General features: G+C 40.0%; 1 protein-coding gene across 5 annotated transcripts in view; it reads right to left on the bottom strand.

The window, feature by feature from the left end:
• Window positions 1-1,090: 1,090 nt before the first annotated feature.
• The window catches only part of rgl3a (ral guanine nucleotide dissociation stimulator-like 3a), a 29,277-nt gene continuing 14,579 nt past the window's right edge, over window positions 1,091-15,788 (bottom strand). For 3 of the 5 annotated variants that reach the window (XM_031284494.2, XM_036000755.1, XM_031284495.2), the window contains 10 exons: window positions 14,676-14,760; window positions 12,754-12,804; window positions 11,724-11,810; window positions 11,580-11,612; window positions 11,314-11,435; window positions 11,103-11,198; window positions 8,133-8,268; window positions 5,101-5,367; window positions 3,602-3,716; window positions 1,091-2,569 (listed from right to left, as the gene is read on the bottom strand). In XM_031284494.2, coding sequence (XP_031140354.1) covers window positions 2,415-2,569; window positions 3,602-3,716; window positions 5,101-5,367; window positions 8,133-8,268; window positions 11,103-11,198; window positions 11,314-11,435; window positions 11,580-11,612; window positions 11,724-11,810; window positions 12,754-12,804; window positions 14,676-14,760 — 1,147 coding nt within the window. In that variant the 3' untranslated portion in view covers window positions 1,091-2,414. The remainder of the gene's footprint in view (window positions 2,570-3,601; window positions 3,717-5,100; window positions 5,368-8,132; window positions 8,269-11,102; window positions 11,199-11,313; window positions 11,436-11,579; window positions 11,613-11,723; window positions 11,811-12,753; window positions 12,805-14,675; window positions 14,761-15,788) is intronic. The other 2 variants (XM_036000756.1, XR_004102462.2) reach the window with 2 other exon arrangements.

The raw sequence follows: 15,788 nt of genomic DNA, 5'->3' as shown, positions 1-15,788 counted from the left end.
ATGTTTTATCAGGGTGCAGAGGCAGGAGAACGCCCCTGCTGACCCGACTCTCCTCTGCTCACTCGCTTTAGGCTACATTTCTGCAGGTCTTTAGTCATGATCATTTGTGTTTGTTCTTTTGTTTGGTTCTCACCGCAATATGATTTCTTCAACTGCTTAGACAACATTGTTTCCCCACACGGATGTTATGTTAACTCGCTTGACGTTGTAGGAAGTGAAATGTAGGTCACTCCTGAACAGACTGGATGTTTGACTGGATAAACCAGTTGTTTGGCTTTGAACTAGGCGGCTGAGTGAAGCGAGACAAAACATTTAAAGCTTTGGAGTTTGGCTCCACCTCCTGGTCAGTTACAACTATCATGTTTACTCAAAATGTTCAGTTTTAGTTTCAGTTGTCGGCAGTCCCTCCCTGGCAGACCTACCAAGCCAGAGCTCATATACATTTTTTACAAATATTAAACATAAACTAAAGCCACCCAACAGTGGTATGAAAAAATATCAGCCTTTTCTTTTTTTCTGGACTCAAGAAGTTCTTAAATCATAAGCAATTCAATATATAAAAACAATTGTGACACTACGATAAATAGCAAATTGTCTTTATTAGTGGACATTAAATACTAATTATAAACAGGAAGTGCTTAGATTAAAATTTAAAAATAAAGAATCTGTTGAAATAAAATATTAGAACAAAGGCATGTACATTAGGCTTGAACTACAACTTGCATACAGTAACATTTGACGACTTCACTTACATTTCATACATAATGAAGGAAGATAATGAACATGAAAGCTACTAATAATACAGTCGGCAGGCAGGCAGACAGACAGACAGACAGGCAGACAGACAGACAGACAGACAGACAGTGGAAATCACTCCGTGGACTCCTTCATACTTTATGTTGCAGCTGCCAGACCATTACCGTTACCAACCATTCTCGTGACTTCCAACAAAACCCCAGCAGCATTAAAGCTGCCCCCAGAGATGCTAAATCCTGCCCAAAACTGAGGAGAAATGTCACCAGTGTCTTTGTTTTGTTCATTCTAAATATGTTAACCACTCTAAAATCTTGACTTACCCTTCAATCCCCAATTTTTACTTTTAATACTTAAAAAAAGCTGCCTTAGAGTTTTGGGGGAGGATTTCACATCACTGAAATTATCTTAAATTCATATACTAAGACACTTTTTACATACACAAACCATTCTTCAGGTTAATCTCATTCACAGCCTCACACGGGTGGAGTGAACTTCATACCACTCACTGTATTACAGACTGTAGTGACTAGCAGCCTGACCTGAATCACGGCCTTTATCATCAGCGAGGAAAACCACACCAGAGATACTTCTACGTCAGCTGTTCAAGTCCTCTTTAAACCCTCTGACGTAAATGCCACAGTCCAGGCAAGACCACTGGGCATGTGCACGTTTTGCACACATACAATGTCTCCTTTGTTTAATTACAGCAGACAGTAAAAAGTCTGTTTCTTCATTCAAAATAATGCAAACTTAAGTTGAGCTTCAAAGCAACTTAAGTACACTAAAAACAGATTAGCATTGAAGACTGAAAAGAGAATCCAAAACCAACAAAACAAACAGAAACTAACACTAACATTTTCCTCATGCCACTTTTGCTCTAAAAGCTGAATACTGAAATGCATTTCATAATTTAATTAAATTAAGTTACATTAAAACATTTAAATCCTCAACTAGAAGACGACTGAATACTTTTTACCGACTCTCCAGACAAATGAAATCTCAATGTCAGGAGTGCAAACATTGTTTCAAACACCATTTGATTTAAGGGGGAGTCTTGCTGTTCTTCAACGCGGTCAGCATGACTAAAACCGTTCCTCATTGACTAACAGTGAGCATCCCTACTTAGTCACTCTGCTTTGCTTAGGTAAAGGAGTCAGTTACTCATTCAGCCACACACGTTGGAAGGAAAAGTCCCACGTCTTGTCTGAGTCCCAGACGAGAAACTGCGGCCACGTTTTCTCCTGTAGCACCGTGACACCACTGTTCTCCCAGACCAGCTGATCCTCATCCTGTTTGTATGTCGCTGCAGTGATACGTTAGGCACTGTTCACCTCATGATGCCCAATAATCCACGATGTAATGTGCCGTTGTCTACATAATACAAGTGTGTTTATCTTAGGAAAAACAGGTCCTGGGAATTGTGCTTCATTTATCCAGTGGTGTTGATGTTCAAGATGAGATGAGCAGATGAGAACTCCACAAGGATATTTTGCAGTCAAAGCTCGGTTACTTGCCAGTCTCTATTTCAGAGTGGCTCATATCTCACGAGCCACTCATGTAAATACAGATGAGTAAATACAGATGTGTTTGTTTGCACATGAGCAGCTCCTCTGTCCTCTGGATGTACTCCTCTAACAGTCAGCCAGGACAGATGCGTTTCACCTGGTGTAGCGGCTCCTGGGTTGAGCTCCAGGACTGGAAGAGGAGCCCAGATGTCTCCTGTGGCTCCTCCAGCGCTGACGCAGCACAAAGTCATAGTTGGCGGACGTGCACATGGCATAAAACACGTTGGCTTTGTCGGGGATCTGGAGCTCTGAGGCAGAAAGAGGAATGAAGCGATTAACTGTATTTTATTTTACCTTAGCTTACTTCATCTGCTTCTATTTCAGTTAGGGATTACAGCTGTTTCTCACAATGATAAGAGTATTTTTCATTTTCATTTTAAATCTATTTAGAAAGAATGAAAGCATCATTGAAGACAACAAAAATATAATAAGAGTTTTCCAGCTGAAAATAACTTGAGTTTATTAAAAGGAGCTGGTTTTTTGCTTCCTCTATAATGGATTTCCTGACATTTACCGTTTGTGTTACAGAAGCCCAAACTTCTTCTGCTACTAGATTAAATACTGCTGTACATTTAGCCAGTTTACACAAAAATGTTCCGAGTCGATTTCTCTCTTAGTGTAAAAGAAAAGAGAAGAATGACTCCTGTCCATTAGGCCGAACCTTATAATAATAATAATTTATACTTTATTAATCCCGCAAGGGAAATTACAATGTTTTCACTCCGTTTGTTATTATACACATTACACACAGGCCTGAATTTCACACACATGCTCAGTACCTATACATGCACCAATGGAGAGAGATGTCAGAGTGAGGGAGTTGCAGCTGCCCATGGACAGGTGCCCCGAGCAGTTGGGGTTTCGGTGCCTTGCTCAAGAGCACCTTGGCAGTGCCCAGGAGGTGAACTGGCACCTCTCCAGCTACCAGTCCACCACCATACTTTGGTCCGTATTAGGACTTGAACCCTCCGGTTCCCAAAACAACTCCCTACAGACTGAGCTACTGCCACCCCCAAAATATAAATATAGTACATTTTAGGTATGATGCTTATTGCCTTGCAGCTTTGTAGTTCAGTACATAATCAGTTTAAATACTACACATCATTCGTGGTCTTCCTTGTGTCTCGTGTTTGATGACAAGTAACTAACAAAAAAAAAAAAAGAAAAAAAGAGAGACTTGGTGTACAAAAACCCTGAAAAGGAGTAAAGGAGGCCTTGGAGTTAATCCTGTTCTGAGCAGGTTATACTGTACCTGACCTGCTAGAGGAAAAGATATTCACCTTTGCCATTGTTGAGCATCTGGCAGAGGTTGTAATCACGGGGGCAGACGTCCTCCATGTTGTGTTTTTCCAGAGCCCTCTGAATCACCTGACGCGTGTGGTCCTGACTGGTCAACTGGAGAGGAAACAGTATTTAGAACATGTTTTTGTTTCCTGCTTTTCATAGAGTGATTTTATGTTCAGAGATTCCAGTGACTCTTTCAAATTAGATAAAGAATATTTATTGACACGTTTCTTTCCGACCTTCATCAGGTACGTGAGCAGCAATTTCACACACAAACGCACGCACGCATGTACACACACCGTTGAGACCATGCAGAATATCCACCTAATCAGTTTATCATTGATTTGGCCAACTCTGTCATGAACTATTTCTTGATCATTTTTGTTGATCTTTTTTTTTCAACAGATTTCAGGGACAACCATGGGCTCAATCTGTGCAAAAAATAGGCATCTTCCCAAACTGTTAAAATACTAGTTACATTGACAATATTTGTTGCATCTTTCAAGGTGACTGAGAGGAATCAAATGCTTTAGAATTTGCTAAATGGCTTTAAGAACAATCTTCAGTTTACACGTGAGTTTAGCAGAGAGAAAATACACTTTCTTGACATGTGGGTTACGATTAACAATGGGAGACTGTCTACCACGCTTTACTGTAAAGAAACTGATAGAAATCGATGTTGGCTACTAGCGCACATCCCACTCCACTTAAAGCTACAGTTACTTTTATAAAAAATTACTTTTTGTCATATTTGCTGAAAGTGTCACTATATCCTGACAGTACTGCAGTACATGAGGCAGATAAACTGTGAAAAAAAAATCCCCTTCCTCTGCCTCCTCCTGGTGCTCCTAATGGCATAAGGAAAACAACCAATCAGAGCCGAGGAGTCTCCAACGCTGTGTCAATGACGGCTCGAGAACGCCGATCAAACTGTCAAACTAGGCAGCGCTGATCAAATATAAATCAAGATTCTATTACTGCATTGCATATTTCTCCCCTCAAATGTTTTCAGAAATATATTTTAGTAAACTGTTTAGCTGTAAAAACGTGAACGTCTGCTCCGGCCAGTGGGCGGTGCTTGGTTTTGGCTCGACTGTTTTCAACATGGCAGCCGGGTAAATTAGTTTAAGTTAGTAGTTTCAGTTGAAAATAATAGTGTTGTCTTAAAGGGTTCATTCATAAATCTTTGGCTGCTAATAGCACAGCAGCTTTTTTGCAAATGCCACATAAAATTTTTTTAAACTTTTAGACATCTGATCATGCACAAATCTTTTGTTTTATTTTTGAAATACTCTTTGATGAAACATGTCATGTTTTCTTTCCATGTAATGAGTGCCGACACAAATGATTTAAGCAATACCAAGACCTTCCTGTTCTGCTTTCTTTTTTCTTCTACTTTCCTACTTTTTACTTTAAGAAAGTGTTCGACTAAGTCAACCAAAAAACAAGCCCGGCTGACCTCCGAAACACAAGATTAGGAAACCCCCGTCCTCACCAGTATGCTCTTGTAGACGTTTCCATTGCTGACGCACTCCACGCTGACCCTGATGATACACGAGTCAGCGACCTGCTTGTTGTAGACGGGCAGCAAGGCCTGAGGAGAGCAGTTGGGCAATGGCGACTCCGGGCTCAGCACCAGAGAAGAAGAGCTGAGGTCTGGGTGTGAGGAGCTGCTGGAGGAGCTGGACAGATTGGGAGAGGAGGAGGACATGGAGCTGGAGGAGAAATCCTCTGCAACATTGTGGAGCGAGCCTGACAGAGACTGAGGGAGGGGGCGAGACGGAAAGACAGAGGGGAAAATAGGAATATTGTATTCCAATTTTAAAACCATTTACACAGTTTTTTTAAACCAACTAAGTGGAAAACGCCTTTGAAATTGTCTTTGGCTGTTTTAATTTTTTTTTAACTATGTCCCTGCTCCTGACCTCCATACACTCTGGCTATGAAAACATGAGACTGTCAAACTTTAGTTATCCTGGTGCTCGACATCGTGGCGCTGGCACCAATAGATGGTGCGCACTACAAGCATGCACACAGACATTTATGCTTGACGCATTGTTCGTTGCGGTATTCTCCAAAAATGCCAGAGGGCGTACAAACAAAATAATCTGGAGAATAAGCAAGAAGTAGTAGAGAAGAAGAAGAAGAGAGCGGAAGTAAAGGAAAGCAGGCTGCCCGGCAGCAAATTTACATTGACATATATAGAATGGACCAACAGATGCCGTTGCTCTGGACGGAGACCAGTGAAGGCCATTAGAAGCACTTTTCCGGTGATGGCTGAGCATTACTGCGCAGCCTCCAACTGAGAGAGACGACGTAAATGTGACGTGAGCAACGTGTCTGAAAGTTGGAAGTCTTCTGGTAGCTGTGCCAAGAGAAATCTCAATCATTCCCAATCTTGCAGAGACGGAGAGCGTAGGTATATGTAAGGAGATAACATAGGCACAGGCTAATTATTGCTAACTAAAACGCTAGTGAACATTAGTAATTATACTTAAACAGCTAATGTGAGACGAAACTGCCTGCAAGCTTCTCCTGTACTATACGGTAATTCTTCTACTGTGCGACAGTAAGTCCTGTGGTTATGACACAATCGTTAGCCTATTTTTACAAAAACGCCTGCTACGGAGCCATAACGTGAGGTACAAGTTATTCGCTGTCAAAGTGGCGCCAAAATGAATGGCAGTCAATGGAATGCTAACGGGAGGTGATGGCTTGGTAGCATCAAAATGGCGTCATAGGAGGTTCGCGGTCCGAGGAGAAGCCAAGGGGGTAAGCTTCGCTTCAGAGCTCGAACCTCCTATGGCGCCATTTTGATGCTACAAAGCGATCACCCGATGTTAGCATTCCATTGACTGCCATTCATTTTGACGTCACTTTGACAGCAAATAACTTTACATCTGAAGCGTTTAAAGACTTTATTTGTCCATTGTTTATTTCTAAAGAAACACGACAATGTATAAAAGGCTCCATTACCTTGTACCTCACGTTATGGCTCCGTAGCAGACGTTTTTGGAAAAATAGGTCGTAACCACGCCACTTACTGTCGCATAGTAGAGGAATTACCGTATAGTACAGGAGAAGCTCGCAGGCAGTTTCGACTAACATTAGCTGTTTAAGTTTAATTACTAATGTTAACTAGCATTTTAGTTAGCAATAATTAGCCTGTGCCTATGTTATCTCCTTACATATACCTACGCTCTCCGTCTCTGCAAGATTGGGAATGATTGAGATTTCTCTTGGCACAGCTACCAGAAGACTTACAACTTTCAGACAGGTTGCTCACGTCACATTTACGTCGTCTCTCTCAGTTGGAGGCTGCGCAGTAACGCTCGGCGCTCACCGGAAAAGTGCTTCTAATATCCTTCACTGGTCTCTGTCCAGAGCAACGGCATCTGTTGGTCCATTCGTATATACTGTCTATGGGAGAAGCTTACCCGCTTGCAAATTTACGAAGCAGCTCGATTGGTTGGGGTTAGGCATTTGACCTCGAGTGGTTAAGGTTAGGATAGCCAATTGGTCAGGGGATAGGACCTGTACAAATGGGGTTACGTTACTTTGCGTAAGCATGGACGCCTGGCCAATAAATGCTATTGAAGGGCAGGTCTTGGCGTGGCCATAGTGGAATTCATAATATCGCTGCCTGGCAACACTAGTAAACACATCCATGATAAACACGGACGTACCGCGAGACATTACATTTATCTACTCTAAGTATTAACGTGACTGTCGTTTATCTCCAAATTGAAACTACTGTCTGCCTGTAACACTGTTAAGAACACTCCATGAGCGTTTTTTTTTTTAGCTTTGACTCTCTCATGTTTATCCACACTCTCCTGCAAAATGTTTTTTTTAATTTTTCCAGTGTGGTGTCTCTCTCTGACCACATATTTGAGGCTGTTTGACTCCCTGTGGTCTGTATGTGAAGAATCATACAGATGTTTGTACAGGCGAAGCTGCTCGGCCAGTCTTCCCAGCCAGCCAGGGTGAACTGAAAGCTCAGCGCGCGGCGAGTTACAAAAATTCAGAGGCGTACGACCACGCACCGTGACAACGTGCGGAGCCTTCACGCTGGAAATGATAGCCGGGAGCACCGTGGCTAACATAAATCTAGTTTATATCCTTGACGTTCCACTTCCAGGATTGCTCCGCTGCCGCAGGAAATTTCGCCGGATGCATGTTTTTTCCGCTGATTTCCGTTTCCCTCCGCTTTCTTTTGTGTTGGAATTTTAAACTCCTGTGGATTTCTGAGGACTATGGTTAACTGCTCCTCAGATCTCTGCAGGGTAAATCCAGACAGCTAGCTACTATCTGTCCAATCTGAGTTTTCTCTCGCGCAACTATTTTTTGTAGCGGCTCCATGTGGAGCTTAGCGCCGCCCATGACGATTGTGATTGGTTTCAAGAAAGCAGCACGTTTTTCTCCCATCCAGGTATGCTGTGTGGACTAGACAAACCCTCCTCCCCTCCTCCGCATGTGGATGGTCTGGCAAAGCGAGACTACCATAAATCTAACTTCAGCACTCACCTTGAGTTTGAGTCTGAGGGGGGAGGGCTGAGGGGCAGAGAGGTCCTCCATGTCTGAACTGCTGGAGCCAGAAGACGACACACTGATCTGGTCAGCGTGGGTCTTCCTGAGGGAGCTGTCGCTGGATGATCGCAACCTGCACACACAAACACTGTTTAGTTGTGTACCTTTTATCAAAATAGCAACTGAAATCCATTCCATTCTAAATGACAGGTGAATAAGGTGTACATTTTAAACTCATAGATATCACCATGAAACTTCCCCAGTTGATTACTTCCATTAAGGCAATTCTTTTTTTGTATTATTAGTGTTCTGAAACCTTATGTTTAAATATGCAAATAAGGCATTATTTAAGTAAATATGTGCTAATTAGCAAACATTTCCAGAACAGAAATGTTAACATTGGATATAGTCACAGTTGAACATTTGTGTTTCATTTTGTTGACATATTAGAGTCAAAGGTTTTTACAAAGAGAATTTTGGATATCTCTTTGTATCACTCCATAAATTACAAAATACTATCAACAGGCAAAAACAAACAAACAATTTTTGCTATATTTTTAGGAATAAAATTTTCTATAAATCAGTCTACGAATGGTATATGAACAAAAACCCTCTGTACAACAGGCTTGTGCAAAATTCAGAATTTCAGAATTGGCCTCCATTCAATTCATGAATTGAATTGACTCTGCCCCACAGAAAGTTGAATTTGAATTGGAATGACAGGAAGTGGAATTAAATTCATGGCAATTCAAAGAAATTCCACACAGTCACACAACAGAAGGAATGTGTTGAATCTCACATACATTCAGTGTTAGGAAGGTTACTTTGGAAATGTAATTGCTTACGGTTATAAGTTATCCATTATAAATGTGGTTTGGATTACTTTATTTGGATTACTTTATCAATGCAAAGCAATTTCCTTTTAATTTGATTAGTAACTAATTGAATTACACATTTTACCTCAGTAATACAACTAAATACAATTACATTCATTTTTGTAATTTAATAACATAATTTCATTACACATAACTAGTCACTCCTCAACCCTGCATACATTTTGTTCCAAAATATAGATAATGATCAAATTCTTGAAATAAATGACTCCCTCAATGTTGTTTAATTAGTTTTGTTCCAATGTTATTTTCATTTCAAAGTCATCAAATAACTGATGATATAAAATATCAGTAGCATAATACCATCAAGAGATGGTTTTCAAAATAAAAGACTGTCTGTCTGTTAACTTACTCGTAAATGCCTTTTGAAATTTGAAGTAGCCTTGATGGAGCCACAGACTGGAGCACTGCAGTGCTTGCATATGGCTCTGTGGTTTCCAGGTGTTCTTGTTGGAATTGGTTCTTCAAAATGAACTAGTACAGATGAACTTTTAGGCCTGCTATTATTTTCCATGTCGCTGCTATTACAGGTGTCAAATCTATAAACGTTTGTAATCTGAAGTTGTAAGGGACTTCTGAAACTTAAAAAGTCCAGTGTTAACCATCAAATTGTTGTGTTGGCAACCATTTTAAATACTTGGTTAAAGTAAAGTATTCTGGGAAATGGAGGCATGTTCCATCATGTTACACAAAATCACAATTACAATAAATCAAACTTTATTATTTGTTCTGTGACTAGAGCTTTTAACATTCATTGCTGGGGGGAAATATTTCCTGTTAATGTAATCTGTACAAGTAGTTCAAACTAATATCATTTATATAATACGTAATGCAATCATATCTGACATATATTGTAAAGCTTCATTGTTAAAACACTTCACTTAAATTATGTATATGAATTTCTTTGAATTTTTATTGAATTGCAATTCTGCTTCCTTTAATTCAAATTTGAATTGTAATTCTAGATCCTGTTTTTGACATCAATTCAAATTTTTCATTCTCAATTAAATTCTAAATTGTGCACACGCCTGCTGTACAAACCTCCAGAATATAGATAGTAATTAAACTGGAAGGTCATGTAAGTGCTACTGAAGTGGAGATGTCTGGCTCAGAGAAAAACTAATTTTCTAAAAAAAACTGCATTTAAAAAGATATGTATTGTAAACTCCATACAATTTTGTTGGAAACCACTATTTACAGACACAATATATCTAATCATATCTAATCTAATCTCTAATTAAATCCTTAGCATCCTATAACTTGTATCATATATACACCTAATGTGTCTGTTTCTTTCCACTAGTCTGAAAGAAGACATGTTATGGAAACAAAAAAGCCCCAAATCTCAAAATTGACGAGTGCTGTGTCTGGCCTTAAAGATAGGAAAGCTAAAGATCCAGGAATCTTTAAAAAGGATGTTTATTTCTTCCTAAACTACTGAATTTGCTCGAAAATACAATCTGTATCTCATGACTGTATATGTGTATTTGGATGCAGATCAAAAACATCTACATCTTTTTCTACCATCTATCTATAAATTGCAGGAATGTCTGTCTGTCTGCGTGGGTGTTATGCGCATATCTCTCAAACCGTTAGTCCGATGGATTTCAAACTTGACAGGTGTCTTGCTACGGGCACGAGTAAGTGCAGTGCCAAGTTTGACGTTGTTTAGAAATGCAAAAGATATCGTTAAAAAATCATAATCACGATTATTTTGGTAAATACTGAAATTCCGATTATTTAACAAGATTACTCATTGACTTTTGGAAAGATGTTGCAATTATTGAACTTAAAAAACGTTAAACAAATCAACAGTGAAAACACCTAGAACTGTGAAATTTCTTTAATACTTTTCCCATTTGAACATTTTTGTTTTCATTCAGAACACAAGACAAAATAAGAGTTTACTTGCAAAACATTATGTGCAAAATAATCGTTTTTCTCAATTATTCTGTTCTTGTGATCATTAGGAGCCGAAATCGTACTCACGATTAAAATTCCGATTTATTGCACAGCCCTAACATCAGGACAGCTGTGGTTAGAGTGACAGACTAGAGGTGGTTTCCAGACTTACGTGGCAAGTTTCTTAGCGAGCAGGCGACTGCTCCATGAGTTGGGAGAGGTGGGACAGGGGTCAAGTGGAGGCTCCAGGTCACGAGACAGCTCATAGCTTCAGGAGACAAAAAAAGATAAATTAAGAAATGATGCAAAAGGCTTTGCAAAAGCCCTCCAATCCACTCGATTGTCTTTATATTGTATGGCAGTGGTGCTAGAGCGTGTCTCACCTCTCCTGGTCTGTGAGCAGTGTATGTGCCTGCAGCCATGCGGCGATATGATGGTTTACTGGTAGGCTGTAGTTGGAGCAGGAAGCCTGAAGCTGCCGAATCTGAGAGACAATCTCAAACTCCTAGAGAGAGAATGAAATAAAACAACGCACAGATTAATTCATAGAACAGAGAACATACAAATATACATCGGTGCTGGCTATTAAAATTGAATTTAAAACAATCCTAGTCATTCATGTAAGACACCACTAGGAGGTGACACCTACCCGTCTGCGCTTCTCAAAGTTGATGAGTCCACCCTGTGAAAAAAGAAATAAAAAGCAGTCTTACAAATATGGCGTGATAAAAAGTACCATAAAGCAGAACAAACTAAAACATCAGGTGGGTGCGTGGGTGTGTTGCGTCCTCACCTCCACTGTGTCAGGCAGCGCTGTGTCCAGCATGGTGAGGACAGTCAGGTAAGTGCCCAGGTACGGTACAACACCACTGCTGAAGCTCTGAAGACACAAATCAAGCCCCATTTAAACATTTTGGTAATCACTATGGCCTCCATTGACAAAAAGAGAATCAATCAACGTATTACTTTTTTCATGCAAATTAAATATACATGTAAGATATTTGCAAAAAGCTGAAAATATTTCATTTTGAACTCCTAAATGTCACTCTAATAAAAAAATAGCTGAAAGTAAGAAAGAGTAAGAAACTTGAACACAGGAGGACAGAATATTGATCTTATGTTATGTGTTAATGAAAATAAAAGATTTCTACTGTAACTGAAGTAGAAATGTACACAGACAACTGAAAACACAAGACCATCACTATTTAAACAGAGTGAATATGGGGGTATAAAACATTTTACACACAGCCCCACCCGGACTAAGTAAACTGCCAAGCTGTGAGAAACCCTTCACACACGTCAGCTTTTATACCCTTAACCTACGTAAGGGGCAAAACTAACAGTCATGTGAGTTGGAAGTGTACTCACAGATCAAAGAAGAAGAAGAAGAGGGAACAGGGAATCTGGTTTCTATTCTTTTTTTTTTTAGATTCTTTTTTGGACATTTTAGGCTTTTATTTGTATAGGACAGCATAGACATGAAAGGGGTGAGAGAGAGGGGGAGCAAAGGGCCGCAGGTCGGAGTTGAACATGTGGCTGCTGCGTCAAGGAGTAAACCTCTATTTATGGGAGTCCGCTCTACCAGGTGAGCTACCCAGGCGCCCAGAAATCTGGTTTCTATTTTAGCTCAATTATTTCAGCTTGAAATCATGTGACTTTTAGGGAAGTGGAGTTGATGATCCAGACAGAGAAAAAAAATAGACCTCAGCCTTTCATTTTTAGGTGGCTGGTATAGCTGACACATTCACTTTATTTTGGTGGTCAAACCTGAAATTGGGGAACCAAAAGGTTATTTCCAAACAAAGTGATGACTATTATCTTACGTGTCTGGACGCTGAGCCGGGGGTGGCACTGCCATCTGGTTGAGTCCCATCCTGCAGGAAACACACAACATGTCCTGTCAACTTCGATAAAACAATGTTAGAGGGCTGCTGGGTGTGAGATGACAACAAAGCACATCCATTGATTTTGGGTTGAGCACCTGCTGACAGGTTGTTGTTGGGTTTGGCAGTAAGTACTCGTTAGTGCCCAACTTACCACTTTTATTTGTAGTTTTATCTGTGTTTGCTGCTAACAATGACCTAACAATGACCTTCTTTATTACTCTATAGAAACTGGGCTGCTGATAACATCACTGAATACACATTCATATCAATTGTTTTTTTCAAGGGGAACAAAGGACACAGACTGGCAGGTGAACTGGAGACTGAACATTCATTCAGTTTTGTGATTTGAAAAAGAAATGAGACCATAAATAACCAGCAATATGTTCAGTAAATGGATCAACAGGTGACATGTGTGTATAACACTTTTCACAGGGCTACAACAACACTACTACGTTTTAGTTTTAAAATGCATATCTTTCGCTAAGTTCACACCTTGCATCCACACCACTTCAGCGTTTTAGAACCACTAAAAACAGACATTTGAAAACGCTGCTGACGCCGTCTTGGTTTGAAAACTGCGTTTTAGTCTGGCCCTTTGAAACGATGACACAAACATCTATGTTCGCTTCCTGATTGGGCCTTATTAGTTACGAAGTGTCCTTCCCTGGTTGGTCACGCTCCTCTCACGTTATCCTTTTTTTCGAGAGAAAACAAATGCAACAGCCTTGACTACTGTTGGTTAATTCAACATGGATAACAAATTACAGCAATTTCTGACCTTGTTATCGATGCTAGCAGTTAAATTCTGCATTTGATGATGCCACTACTGCCTACATCTGTAGGAAGTAAGCTATTATTCGAGCGATTTGTGGTGTTATCAGCCTTACCAGCACACACATGCCCAGTGTACGTGAATTCTGAGTATAATTCTGAGTATAAGCTGTTACCATCTGGCCTAGGCCGCAGCGCCCCTGTTACCAAGAAAAACAGGTTCAAAAACTATTTTATTCCTGTCTCCATGCATGCTTTAAATGCTATAAGCAGAAGGAAGGAACCATCTTAGTTTCCATTGCCTGTGGTCAATGGTGATCCTGATGATGATAATAATAATAGAGGGAAAATGACGGTGACAGATAAAGTACACACTGTATTGTGGCTTGTTGTTGGTGATAATGATGATAATAGGATGACAGGAACAGTTCACACTGTACTGTACTGTACTTGTAGTTTGTTGTTGATTGATTGATTGATTGATTGATTAGGATTATGCGTTTTCAGGCCTTTTAGTACAGACGGAGATTAGTTCTAAAACGGTGCTAAAACGCTCGTGGACGGATATTGTAGTAGTGTTGAAGTAGCCTAAGGCTGCAACTAACAATTATTTTCACTATTGCTTATTCTGTAGATAAATAAAATGTCAGATATATTTAATATCTTGTTTTCTCTCATCAACACTCCAAAAGCTTAAGACATTTTACAATGATATAAAACAGAGAAATGCAGCAAATCCTCACAGAGAATGGTTGACGTTTTTCACTGATTAAACGACCAAAATAATAAATTAGATTTCTGTTGATCAACTAGCTGAATAATCATAATAATTGTTTCAGCTGTTGGGAATTACAGTACGTACAGTTTTAACCATGCAGAGCCCCAACATCCCAGCCAAAAGGAAAAAAAAGGTTGTGTGGTAGAAGCTACACAAGCAATCTGTTATTATCTTACTGCAGTGCATTCAATAGTTTGTGTTTCAGCCCACACGTCGGGAGAGAAGCTACACACAGATCTATTTTCATCATTATTCAGGCAGAGCAACCAGTCTGCATTCTCTCACGTGTGCATTTATGTCACATAGTTACCTCCACCAGGATCTCTCTGCTGGTTAGCACACAGTTCTCATCAGGGAAAATCTCACACAAGAGGTCGAAGGTGGCCATGCTTTCCCTGAAACCAAACAAATTCACTCTGTTAAGACAGTGTTCTTTGTGTAGGGTCAATATTCATGTTAAACAAGTCTGCATGGTCAAAAAAGCCAAAATGATTCAGGGAAACCCACTATGGACTGTATTCCCCCTCAGCCAATTTACACCTGCTATTTTTCAATTTGTGTATTTCCCAGAAATCATTTTTTAAGTTATGAGCACGCCCAAATGTACAGTTTTCAGCGATGATTCAGAATAAAAATCTGCAGAATTAAAGGACAATTCCGGCACAAAATGAACCTAGGGGTTAATAACACATGGGTACCGAGTCAACCGTTCTCTAGGATATGTTTTCATGCTAATCGAATGTGACCAGTTTTAGCGCTAACCGCTAATTAGCTTAAAACGCTAGTCGTCGGGGCACGCAAAAGTAAAAATAAATTGCTATTTCTATACCACTAACAATGCTCTAAATAGCACCACACTTCCACTGTAGCATAATGAGGGTCCCAACATGTAAACTGAAGCATTGAGAACTTTGTAAGTGTACAGACAGTTTATTAAAAAGATAGTTTATAAAGACTGTACCGTTCACGTATACAGGCAGGCGCAAGTCCGACCAGTCAAACAGCGAACGCAGTGCAATATATTTTAATAAACAGATATAATTCATGCATTTCCATGTAATTACATTTCACAAACGTAATTCCTACCGACCCATTGGGAAACCACGGACCATGGGAGATTTGAATTGACAGTTCAGCTCACGTTGCACGGCGTTCGTCGTTCGACTGGTCGTTTTCCCAAGATGGCGCCCGCCTGTATACGCAAACGGTACCGTCTTTCTAAACTATCTCTGTACACTTACAAAGTTCTCAATGCTTCGGTTTACATGTAGGGACCCTACTTATGCTACCATGGAAGTGTGGTGCTATATAGAGCCTTGTTAGTGGTATAGATATAGCAATTTCTTTTTACTTTTATCCGTGCCCCGACGGCGTTATAAGGTAATTAGTGGTTTGTGATAAAACTGGTCACATTCGATTAGCA

Source organism: Sander lucioperca, chromosome 4 (genome assembly GCF_008315115.2).
Source record: "Sander lucioperca isolate FBNREF2018 chromosome 4, SLUC_FBN_1.2, whole genome shotgun sequence".
In the NCBI taxonomy this organism is placed as follows: Eukaryota; Metazoa; Chordata; class Actinopteri; order Perciformes; family Percidae; genus Sander; species Sander lucioperca.
This window is presented reverse-complemented; position numbering and strand designations above follow the sequence as displayed.